General features: G+C 32.5%; 1 protein-coding gene across 1 annotated transcript; it reads right to left on the bottom strand.

Annotated features, from left to right (window-relative positions):
• Positions 1-8,450: 8,450 nt before the first annotated feature.
• LOC112284337 (uncharacterized) lies at positions 8,451-9,816 on the bottom strand. The gene is made up of 3 exons (XM_024524051.3): positions 9,671-9,816; positions 9,212-9,491; positions 8,451-8,953 (listed from the first exon to the last, which is right to left on the bottom strand). Exons 1-3 carry the CDS (start codon positions 9,723-9,725, stop codon positions 8,884-8,886), a joined length of 405 nt encoding a protein of 134 aa, XP_024379819.1. The 5' UTR covers positions 9,726-9,816; the 3' UTR covers positions 8,451-8,883.
• Between the last annotated feature and the right edge of the window lie 3,058 nt (positions 9,817-12,874).

The following is a 12,874-nucleotide window of genomic DNA, read 5'->3' as shown; positions in this document are numbered from 1 at the left end:
AAAATTATATTTTTTTAATCAAGATAATTCTAAAATAATTAGATTAGATGAAGATTTTATTATAATAAATATTACTATGCTATTATGTTCTTTAATTGCTACATCTAAAGGAACAATTTTAATCATAATATCTTCAAAAGATAGTGAATGACCATCTATGACTTCTATGTGTATGAATTTGATTTTCTTGATTGATGATATTTCTTATTTTTTGACAAAATCTTCATCTATAAAACAAGTAGACGGTCCTAAATCTAATAAAGTTAAGACTTTGTGATTTTTTAGTCCTAAATAAACTTCTATTGTAAAACAAGGTGAAGGATTTGAGGAGAGAATAAGACCTTTACTAGGAATTTTATAAGATTCTAATTGTACAATCTCTATTGTAGTTGGAAAAACTTGTTTTCCAATACACTATTTTCTTTGGCATCCATGCTTCTCATTTTGTGGTTATATTATTTTTTTGGATAATATTAAGTATTGTGTTTAGCTTCTAATACAAGCATAAGACTTCTTGATATTGTCAAGTTTTTTTTTTGCTCCATGAGGAATTTAAAACATATTATATCAATTTATATTGATTTTGGCCTTGATAAATAAGTTTTTAAAAACTTAAGAGCTATCGTCATTATTTGACTTGTTCATCTTCAACCAAGTATTTATTCTTGATGTCTTTTAAATAATTGATTATTATATGCAATGGCTTGAGTAATAAATTATTCTAAAGATTCTATTTTTAACATTATAAATAACAGATCTTTCATATTATCCTTCAATCCATATCAAAATTGATTGATAAGGGCTTTATCATTTTAGTCCACATCACCAACAAGCTTTTGAAATTCACTAGCATATATAGTAGCTAACTTTGATCTTTGCCATAAAGATAAGATCTTAGTCTCTGCTACTCTTTTTGAATCACTTTTTCCAAATGTAGTCATAAATACTTCTAAAAATGAATTCAAATTATAAAAGAATTATAAATTCTTTTTTATTAAAGGTGTAAATCAAGAGAGAGTATTTCTTGATAGAAGTACATCTATAAATCTGACTTGAATAAAACCATGAAAGAGATGTAATACTAGATAGTGCTTGACTTGTTGCAAAAATCTTCAAAATTTTGATCTTCTTCCATCAAACTTCTCAAGCATATTAATCCTTGTTTCTATCATACTTGTAGAAGCAAAACTCACTAGATTTGGTTGTAAGGTCAATCTACTTACTTCTTTCAATTGTACAACTTCTTGATGTAGATTCTAAATTTTTTTAGAGCCATAGGAATAGTACCTCCATGATTTACATTAAAAATAAATGAAATTTTTATTCTAAGAGTATTGACAAGCTTGTGAAGCTCTGCAATAGTTTCAAATCTATTCTTATTTTTTTCTCAGAGTAACATTCATACTTTTTTATTTCTCTAGACAACTCAAACAAATTCAAAAGTTAAATAAGAGGAAGGTAATCTATAACCTCTAATATCAAATGAAAATTTTCACAAAGAAGGATAATCTATCTTTTTTAAGAAAAAATCAATATTAAAAAATAAGATTATTTATTTAAAAGTGGATAGTCCACAACCTTCAAAATACAACAATAGAAGTGGAGTAATTCACTCATTTTTAAAATAAGATAAATATAATAAATTATGATTCTTGTCAAATTATTAAAGACATGAATCTTGAAAAAAGAAATCATTAATACACTCTTGTATGATTCAAAAGAACTAAAAAGTCACTCTAAGATGATATGGTATTAAATTAGAATGGCTATTGTCAAAGTCAAGAAGACTAAAAAGTCTTGAAATAAGACTAAAGAATAAAAAAGCATTGACAAGAATGAAGAAGACTTCACTCTTATCTCTATATATACTGTTAATTAGGATCTACTTGGCAATATTCTATAGGACCTCCAAAACATGTTGACTTTATAAGACTTGTATCTTAACTTGCAAGGCAAGTTTTTTATATGTATGCCATATACTTAACTTTTTTTATAAGCTACCAATACATGCTTAATTTATTGATCAAGTTTCTATCCAACCAATCAACTATAAACACATGTAAAGTCAAAAAAATATCTATGAAGCTTTTAGGAAGCTTCTCTAGAAAATATTATGAAATAAATCTACTTTTATTTACTTCTATTTAATCATATAGATAAATATTATAGTAAATATATATGTCTGTGACAATTTGAGGTGCTGGAATATGTGGCTATATGGTCTTTGTTGTACTTGGGCTTTTTTATTTTTCTAAAAGATTGCAATTCTAATCTTAATTGTACATTGTTTCTTTAGATAATTTTTAATTTTTTTTCCTTCTTCACTATAATACAAGCATATGTTTAATTTCATTTTATGCTTTTTTTTTCTTTTAGTATAAGAAGTTTGAATTGTACCATATTAATTTTTATATTCTTAGCTCCAAAATATGGAAGTAATGTATTTGTTGAAGCAATAGAATACAAATTTTTAGTATATTCTTTTATCAAGGTCCACAAGCAATAATCTTAATGGTATTGAAATAATTGATTATTTCACTTTACATCTTTGTTAATAGCTTCACTAAATTTTTGAGGATCAAATAATGATAATAATAGAGCTTTCACATCATTTCTTAGTTTTCAATAGAATTAACTTATAAGAACTTATTCATTTTAATTGATATCAAAAGCCAATTATCTAAAATCAAATGCATAAATTAATGCATAATAATTTATAATCATTAAAAATTATTAAGAGTATAATCTTTAATATAATAAAAAAATCTTTGTTGTTGCCTATTGAGCCTTGTCATGTTTACTAAAGGCCTTCACAAATGCTTTTAAAAAAAAACTTCAAAGTTGCTTAAGATTGGAAATCTCTTTTCAAATAAAAGAGCAAATCAAGATAAGGCTTATCTTGTAAGCAAGGTTCCAATTAAATCAATTTGTAATTCCTTTCTTGAATAGCATTTAGATAATAGAAAATTTATTAATTGAGTTTGGTTAACAAATCCTCAAGACTTGGAGCATGTGCCATTCATTTTTTTTAAAAGATTAATCCAAGGCTCCTTATGTTGTTGAATAGGTGAATTTTCTTATTGAGATATGGATGCCATTGCCTCTTTGAATATAAAAGCTTGAGAAAGTGGTTGCACCACAAATTCAACTACCTTAAGTCTTACATTACCATAAAATCTTGCAAAAAATCCCTCAATTTCAGCAATTCTATGAGATAAAATATTTAGTATATAATAACATCTAATTTAGACTCAAGAGACTCAACCATACTGACATCTTTACTTCTAACCATCTTAAAAGAAAAAAAAAGGAGTTTTGAAATAATTCCAATTTATAAGAGAATACTCTACAACTTCTAAAGTGCTTAGATGTCTTCAAGAAGAGGAATAATCTATTATTTATGAAAAAGAATTAAGCTATAGTATTGATAAGAAGGCAATCTTGACAAATTTTTATGGATACATTATATAAAAGACCAAATAAGAAGTTGAATATAAGAGTTTTAATAAGTAATCTAGCAAAAACTTGATTAAATCAAATGAATATAAGATTAATACCAAGAAAGGCAAGCTAAAGCTTCAAGAGATATAATGTCGAGATTGAAGATCTCTTTAGCCTTGATTCTAATATATATTTGGTATTAAGAAGCTTCTTGAAAAATTCTCATGTTGCTTAAAGATAAAGTAATTTTAAGAAGTTTCTTAGACAACTTCTTCAATTTTCTTAAAACTTTCTAGAATCTTCTATAATTTTTTGAGGACCTTCTAAAATCTTTAAAAATATTTTAGAAATATTTTTAGAATATTTTATTAAAATATTTTTAAAATCTCTTTAAAACTTCTTATTAGAATATTTTTAAAATCTTTTAGAATCTTTTAAAACTTGATAGAATATTCTAAAAATATTTTTAAAATCTTCTTGTTAGATTTTTATTAAATAATATACAAATCGATTCATTAAAATTATTTTCAAAAAGATTGTTTTCAGCCATACTCAGTTTGATAAAATAAATAGATAAAACCAAGTTGCAGATGTATTATTCTATCTAGTATATATATATATATATATATATATATTTTATAGAGGATCTTATTGAAAAATATAATTTTTATATCTATTTGGTGGATATGTAAATTTTGTTGTACTATTAGGATGAATATTAATCAAATAGATTGGATTCAAATAATTAGAAAAAATATTATTATAAATGAGGCTTAAGACTTGATAGAATTTTTAGACTATAAGTCAAGCCTTAAACTAATCAACATAGCCATTTTTTTTAGTTTAATCTTAAAAACTTACTTACATGTAATTGTGCATGGACAAAGTAGAAGCTCTATGAAGATCCAAATTTTGTTGACTACATAAGAGTTTAATTCTTTTGAAATGGCAGCTTGCTATTAAGTGGCATTGAGCAAAGATATGGCTTATTTATGTATAAAAGATTCAAACAAAACATAGGTCAAGAAATACATATCTGTTTTTTTTTAAAAAGAAGCTTGAGTGGTTTTCAAAGGCACAAAATCTTAGTTTTAAAAATCTCCACATGGTCTTTGGGAGGAGGTAACTCTTTTGTACCATAAGAAGAAGTGTGGCATAGAATAGTGAGCACCAAAAAAAAAGTGAAATTGGATTGTTGGACTTATTATTAAAATTAGAGGTATTGATAGTTGCACTAAAAAGATTATAAGAAAGAAAATTTTATAAAGGTTGAGAATATTGCCTAATATGAGACATTACTTTAAATTTAGATTGAGCATTTACGTATTAATAAGGAAATTCTAGAATATTGATTGCAACATTGTTGAAAGAAACAAGAATAAATCTATACATGTTGGCATGCAAAAAGAAGAGATCTGTAATAGATTGTTTGTTGGTGGTGAGTTATGAAGAGTCAAAGGAATGGCTCTTGCTAGTAGAATATTTTTTTAGTAGAAAAAAAAAAAAAAAAAAACACCTTAAATTATAAAAAAGGTGTGGTTGGTGCTAAGATTGGAGGTGGTAAGAGAAGTTGGACTTATAGTGTATGTAGTACATGATCAATAAGATCATAGATTGATTCTTTTTGGACCATTGAATTTATAGACAAAGATTCATTATTTACTCTATTGTTATACAAAAATAATAAAATAATTTGATAAATCAAATCATCAAAAGTAAAAAGTGGCATTAGAAAGGATATTGAAGGTAAGAGATCCTCATAAAATACCACATTACATGAAATTATCATGAAATTTGTATATACATTCTAAAATTTATATTCCTTGCTTGTGGAACTATATCTTAAGAGAGTGCATTCAATGATTTTTATATCTAGTTTGACTTGAAGAGCATTAAAAATAGTTAAAAAATATTTACTTTCAAATAATAAGAAATAAAAAATATTTGGTTTTCTTTTATGCTAGAGTTCAAATAGAGTGATGTTTCTTTAAATTATTTTGGTAGAGATGTAGTTTTAAAAGTATGTGGCACATGTCACTATATCTTCTTAATGCAGTTTGACTAATTTTTCTTCATATAATAAGGTACTGATTAAAATAAAAAAAAGAGATATATTCTTCTTTAATTAGATCAGAGAATGTAAAGTTTATAGCTAGTTTTTTTTTCTATTCATACAAGAAATATTTTAAAAAACTCAAAGCATTTACTTTTCTGTTAGAAGAGCTTAAAAAATGTATATCTTGAATAATCATTAATAAAGATAAAATAATATTTATACTATGAGAGTGTAGTTGTAGCAATCTTACCACTTATATTAGAATGTATAATTACAAGAGATTAAATAGCTCAAAATGTGACTTTTTAAAAAAAATTGGTAATGATTTATTTTTTATGAATATATGTGGATTATATATGTGAATAAATATGTTTAAGCGATAATTCTTTAACTACATTATTTTGGATTAATTGCTTTAATTATTGAGTGCCAATGTAGCCAAGACATCACTACTATAGGTGCATAAGTATACTATCAATTGTTCAAAATTGTGATCCAAGAGTAAGTGTAGTATAATATGTGGCAATTGGATTTGTTAATAGACTGGTTTGGTGAGCTAGAAGAGGCACAAAGGAATTAAGTAGTGACTTCAATTTTATATTGAGATTGGAATGATCACAATGAAATGTAGTTGGATTGAAAAAAATACCATAGAGAAGGAAATCTCACAACTATTTCTTGATTGAGGTACTACTAGAGGAAACATCACTCTTAGTAGTCAAAATACTAAGAGTATTGATTGTGAATGTCTATAAAAGATAGAGGCACTAGTCCAAAAATAGGACTACAAGAGCACAAAACTACAATACAAGGTGCTGAAATTTCATTTAGGGCTTGCTTGTGTGGCCAAAGAAGAATACATTTAGCCAATATAAGTGGTTTTGATAAAATGAAGGTCAAGTTGGCTTCTACTTAAGCAACAAGTAATGTTGTGCAAGGCAAGTAGAGATTCTTCCAAAGAAGGCATTCTACAAAAATAAGTTCATTTCAATCTAATAACTGAAATGATTGATTTTTTATGAAAAGCCATCATCCTTGTTAATTACATTCTTGAACTAAGAATAGATTTTTATATATTTTAGGACATATAAGACTTTTGTAAAGCAAAGTATGTGTCTATTAACCAATTAAATTTTAATTGAGCCTTGGCCATATATAAGAAGCATCATATCATTTCAATAGTACACTTTATGATTACTAGATGAGAGTGATTCAAAATTCATGAATCATATTTTTATATGAGTCAAGTGATGTATAGCTTGTATATTAATAAAGTAATAATTATCTTCTATATTTTCAAATTTAATGGATTTTTCAAAGTAAAATGCTTGTATAATTTATATATGAGCATAAAAGAAAGGTTGGATTTCTTCCATGTCTTCTTCCTTCTATATTGTTTTTGGTTTTTTAAAAATATATGAAGCTGTGGCATGATTTGTAGCATCTTTGGATTTTTTTAAAAAAAATTCAATTTCTAATAACCAATCTTTTTATAATAAAGACATAGAGTTGTAGTTTTTTGCTTGGCTTTGTTATATTTGTAATCTTTTGAATGTTGTTTTGGTAGTGGTTTTGATTTCCATTTGCCTTTGCTTTTTCAATTGATGAAGAAGGCTTATGATTTAGAGGAGGAACCTTTCGTAATTGTCTCCTCTTAAAAGAAAATAGTAATTAATTAAAAAATATTTTATTTCTTATTATTTGTAATATTTTTATTACAATGCCATTTTGTGATGGCATAGATTTCATGAAGGTTAGTATTTTCATTTGTAGTAGAATTACAACCCCTATAGAATAGCATTATTGAATTAAATTTCTAAAATTTTGTAGATGTTAAATTACTGATTTGCTTAACTTCAGCTTTTGTATAAAAAATTTCTCTTGTAGGTGTACTTAAGTGACTATATTACTTGCTAAATATGTGTTTCTAAGAGCCAACCATGCCTTGTTGGCTATTTTGCATACTACAATATGGGATAAAATTGTGTTGCATATACAATCTTATATTGTGACAAGAACAATACGATCTTTCTTCTTCCATGTGAGTATTTTGGTTTGATTTTTTAGTGGTGTTATTATTGTTGCATTTATTTCTGAAATAGAAGTTGGTTCTATTTCAATTACTGAAACTAAATTCTACATCTCTTCTATTTCAAATTTCACTTCTATTTTTTATTTTTAGACTCTATACCACACTCCATCAAACTTGGACTTTTCTTTGGTGGATGGGCTCTTTGCAACCATATCCTTGAGAAGAGAGAGGTTTATTGGTGCTTCAATTTATTTTTTTAACATCTTTAATAAATAAAGCCTATTTCTTTTGAGTCTTCTTATTATTGCTTTTTTGGAACTTATTTTTGTAAGTTATCAAAGATAAGCTTGGATACCAAATTGGAACTTCAAGTACTAGGGTTAGGGTAAGATAAGTTCAGTCTTAGAGAATTATAATATTTCTTATTATTATGATTGTTTTTGTTCTAATTTTATATTGTCAAGGACGGCAAAACCTGAAGGGTTGCGCCCCCTCTACAGAGTGCCACTCTAACAACTCAATCTGATTAATAGTATTTGTCCCGTTTTCTAATAAGTACACCTTCGTGCCTGTGCACCGATGACCAGGTGGGCACCACAAGTCCAACTGTTTTGTTTAACCAGGTTGACACCACGCCCATGCTACGGCACCACGCCCATGCTACAGCACCACGCTGCAACTAGATTCGCGCGACATGCCCAGTTGACCCATGCATGCAATACTATACACCAGAAGCCTCGACGTCGGTGCCAGCTGAACCCAACATCTGCACTCACCATCGTCATGCCAGAAGTAATCTGTCCGGCGACCAACAGGACTGAACACCGCCAACTCTCCACGACTCAACTCCGCTTCCACACACAACACAACCTCAACATACATGCACCACATTCACATAGCCACCAACGCGGACCTTCATCGTGGCCCAAATCGTGAGTTTATTTCTGGGACTCATCACACTTGCACGCAATCCCCTCTTCTGCTGGGGTAGGCTTCACGCCCTCCTCCCGCCGCAGACCCAAAACACCATCGCGAACGTGAACAGGAAGAACCCACCTCCAGCAGCTCCGGTCCACACCACATTCTACTCTACTCTACTCTAGAGGGCAGCCCAGGCTTCAGCCAGCAGCTTGCCGTGCAGGTATCGAGGTGATACGCTCAACACAAGTCTTATTGGATCACACCACAACTAGATCTCTAGATATATCACAACTAGACCATCTCCGCATCTTCACCGCGCCCCACCTCCGCCGCGCTCTCTGCAGCACATCGGACCAATCTCCTCCTTCTGACGGTGATTACCGCAACAACTCGGCCGGATAGATGGTGCGTTGGAGCTGGGCCGAGATGTCGCCTAAACGCAGCACTTCATCTTGTCGTTCCACTTCATCCCCTTCATGCACTGCTCCACGCACTTGCCACCTCTGCATCGACGCCATCCAACCCCCAACCAATGTCAGCAACGTCACACCGTGTATCCCGCTGACGGCATCGCATGACAACGGAACCGATCGACATCATCAAAATCATGCATGCAATGCAAAGCTTCCCACGTGACATCCGCTTTCAGACGCTTGACAATCTACGTTGGTCACGAGCTCAACGTCGGATTGCAACCAAGCAGAATGGTCGTGGTGGCAGTAGTAGTAGCAGTCGCGACGGCGGTCGAGGGTCGCGCTTACCTGCACACGGTCTCTCCGCCGTGGTACTTGGGCTGCTTGCACTTGTTGCCGCACCAGCCGCAGTTGTTGACGTCCTTGCTCAGGTCCTTCTCGCACCCGTTCTTCCAGTCCTTGTCGCAGTTGCCCCACCCGAATTGGCAGCTGTACCCGCATTTGCCTTTGTTGCACTTGGCGGTGGCGTGGGGCGGGGCGTAGCACTTCACTTTGCAGCCGCCGCAGTTGTTGACGTCGCCGCCATGGACGTCGGCGTCGCACCCGTTTTTCCATGCATGAGCAGAACCTGCAACAGCTCAGGGTTGTCAACGTCAGTGGATACTCGAGCGATTGAGGCATGTGCGGGAAGCTCATGCTGAGCAATCGAAGTCATGAGCGAAAGCAATATAAATCAGCAAGTGGATCGTCAGGAATGGTAGAGTTCGAGAAAGCGCAATGATGCTGAGTCGGGGAATTGGAGGTCACCAATGAACATGACCACCAGGGCTGCCACAAGCACGAGCTGCTTGGAGAGCGCCATGTTGGCACAGCAGGGGATGAATTGGGGCCGCAGGGATGATGAGCGTGAGAACGGTGAGCAGGCTGGGAGATGGTAGCACAGACAACTGGGAAGCTGGATGCAGTGAGGAAGATGGACGAGAGGGGTGCTTAAGTAGGGATGAGTTGATGGGGTGAGAGTGAATTGTGGAGAGTTTACCACAGTAACTGTGAAGGCCGGTTGTGTCAGAGTATCCGGTCAATATCGACCCGGTTTACCCAATCCATCGCCAAGGGTTCGTTGCTGGCTTTGCTGATAGTTTAGAATTTGGATAACTTGGGTGAGTTGAATTTGAACATATTTTGTCATATCCTAGTAGCGTGTCAGCGTTTTGGTCTGGATGGGGTTAAAATATTTTAGGCGGCGATGACTTTTCTTCGCTCAACGAGGAAATCGGTTGTTGTTGTTGTTTTTTTTTTTTTTTTTTTTTTTTTTTTTCTAAGTCAGATTTTGTACAGAAATCTGATATTTTATGTTGAGATTGGTAGCTTTGAGCACGAACTTTATAGCGGGTCCGGTGCTTGACTACATCTCTCCTCATTTTATTAGTATTCAACCCGTTTTTGATGGTTTGTTTTTCTTTCCTTTTGGAAGGTTTGACGCCAGGATTTGTTTTTCTTTTCTTTATCTGGAAGAATAGGCTTATTAGTCTCAAAGAAGTGTAGTTTATAGCCATGCAAGTGTTTTAACGTTTTCTGACTATTTGACCTTTCTGGTGAACCCAAACATTCTGGAATGCCACGTAAGTTTTCAAAGTAGGATCCAAGTCATGTAACAAGCTCATCATCATTCGCAAACATGTGAAAGGCTGTGAATTAGTGGACACTTAAGTAGTGCCCATTCACCATCGTTTTTGTCGCTTCTCAAGTTGGAAAACTTGAACTACGTTGCTCATTGCAACATCAGTTATGCCCGATTTTCGTAGATTCAAAAAATCTCTATCATCTATGGAAATGCTGAGTGAACCGGCTGCGTGTATGTGGCTACTTTTCATCGAAACAGAAAAATATAATTCCGTCTTTTCCTTATGTGTTCTTTGCTTTGACATTGCCTATCTCCCCTGCCAGAGAGCCTCAGTCATGAACCGTGAGAAGTTTCCGTAGTCCCGAATTCGGTCCTAACATACAGTCACATTTTAGGACATGCGGATAGTTGTGAACAGTTTGGGATTGATCGGTTGTACATGTCAATACGCCAGAATAGTCGCCGCTATGATATTGTCCGAATTATGTCGACCTACAATGAACAGTATTTGGATCAGCTGAGAGTAGGAGTAGAAGGGCTAGCAAACTTGAGCGAGGGAGGAGACTTGAGGAGAGGAAAGTACACTATGCACCCAGATTGAGAGATTTTCTTTGAGAAAAATGGTACGCATTATTTGCATGAAGGTGATGCGGAATTCTGGTTGTAGCGCATAAAGAATGATTAGTGTAGAAAATTCACATATTTATATTTATTTTTCATGATTCTTTGTATAAAAGGTCTTGGAAGTAGTTCCAATTTGTCTACAAGTGGGACAGATGGATCATGCATTACGCTGACCTCAATGTTTGATTGCTTCCAAAGTTGTTCCTAATGAATGTATGAGTAGTTTGTTCAGCTAGGGTCAGCTGCTGTAGCTGGTATAAAATATTCAATGTCGACATGAAATGAAGGAAAACTTTGAACTATATACTCTATCCGAACTTTGCTTGTAGACTTCCAAGGTAGCATTGCTCCAGAAGTACTCTCATCGCTGACAACGAAGCCGATGACGAATGCAATTCTTAATCATTCTGTGCGTGGACTAGAACTGAAAAGGTCTACGATCAACAGTCAACAAATATCTTTGATGCATCAATTCTTCCAACGCAAGAGCAGAAGTCACTTTCTCAACCCCAGACAGGTCTAAGCGTTTTTTCATGCATGAAGACCAGAAACCTGAAAATCGATAGGAAGTTGGCAGCGAGGAGAATCCACTCTCGAGACCCCCATTTACCGCCAGCCTGAAGATAAACGGAACTGTTTTCGACAGGGACCATGAAATTGACTCGTAGAATTAGGCGTTGTAGATGATCAATCTAAGTCCAGCAATAAGTTCGTGAATGCTCTAATGCAGCAATCTTGATCAGTGCTCCGGTGATAGCACAAGCTTCGACTTCGTATGTAACCTTGAAGTTAACCCACAGGCTCGTCATGCAACTGAGGACCGCCACAAAACTGTTTTCATCTTGAGCCGAACGGATACAAGTGTCGTCAAGACAAATGGTTCTCGACGTTTACAAGACCAAATTCCAAGTGATTGTTGAATGACGAAGCAGCATGGTCTAGTAGGAGACAACATCTCAAGAACTTCATGAAACACATTCTGAACATGAAACTAGATCGTGAAACATATTCTAAAATGTTCTGACATTTGATGGAGAATTATTACTGTGTGAGTCAGTGATGTGAGACTTTTTATAATATAAAACTATGATTGTGCGAAATGGAATTTATGGAGATTTTCTTTTATTGTTAAATTATATTTTTTGGATTCTTCTAGTTCCTTTTTTTGTGTGAACTGGGAATTATCAGAAATCACCCAACCGATCATGATAGCCATGTGTTAACATTTGAGAACTATACAAGAATTTACAAGAAAGATCAACAGAAATGAATTAAGATTGTAATATTATTATAAAATATCAACAGAAAAAATGATAAATACAAGTGATATAAGCAATAGTATAGTGAGTTAATTAGTAAAATACAAAAATTTAAAGACTAAAAACTAATGTAATTAAATGAAGGACTAAAAAAAATTAAAATTTTAAAACCTACAAAAAATATTTAAAAAATGTGTAATTAGGACCTTTTATCAAGTATATATACAATTTTAATTTTTAAAATTTTATTTACTATCATAAAATATTTAAATTCAAATAATATGGCAGATGAAGTTCATATAAAATAAAAAATTGATGGCATAAATAGTCATATAAATTAAACCATGAGAATAAAGTGGGCAGATTCAAATGTTGGGTGAGTCAACTTAATATTCCCTTACATTTAGTAAGAATCAAAATATTTATTCAGAACTACAAAAGTATTACGAAAGTTTTCAATTGACTCAAGAAGAAAATACGTGCAATATAAAATTACATGCCATG

Source organism: Physcomitrium patens, chromosome 7 (assembly GCF_059467195.1).
Source record: "Physcomitrium patens ecotype Gransden chromosome 7, ASM5946719v1, whole genome shotgun sequence".
In the NCBI taxonomy this organism is placed as follows: Eukaryota; Viridiplantae; Streptophyta; class Bryopsida; order Funariales; family Funariaceae; genus Physcomitrium; species Physcomitrium patens.
The sequence above is the reverse complement of the archived record's forward strand: the minus strand, read 5'-3'. Positions and strand labels throughout refer to the sequence as shown.

Coding starts and splice junctions, on each gene's coding strand:
- LOC112284337 (XM_024524051.3), bottom strand. CDS start 9,725: ATGGCGCTCTCCAAGCAGCTCGTGCTTGTGGCAGCCCTGGTGGTCATG. Junction 9,492..9,670: donor CCTGGTGGTCATGTTCATTG/GTGACCTCCAAT, acceptor GAGCTGTTGCAG/GTTCTGCTCATGCATGGAAA. Junction 8,954..9,211: donor GGCGGAGAGACCGTGTGCAG/GTAAGCGCGACC, acceptor GCGTCGATGCAG/AGGTGGCAAGTGCGTGGAGC.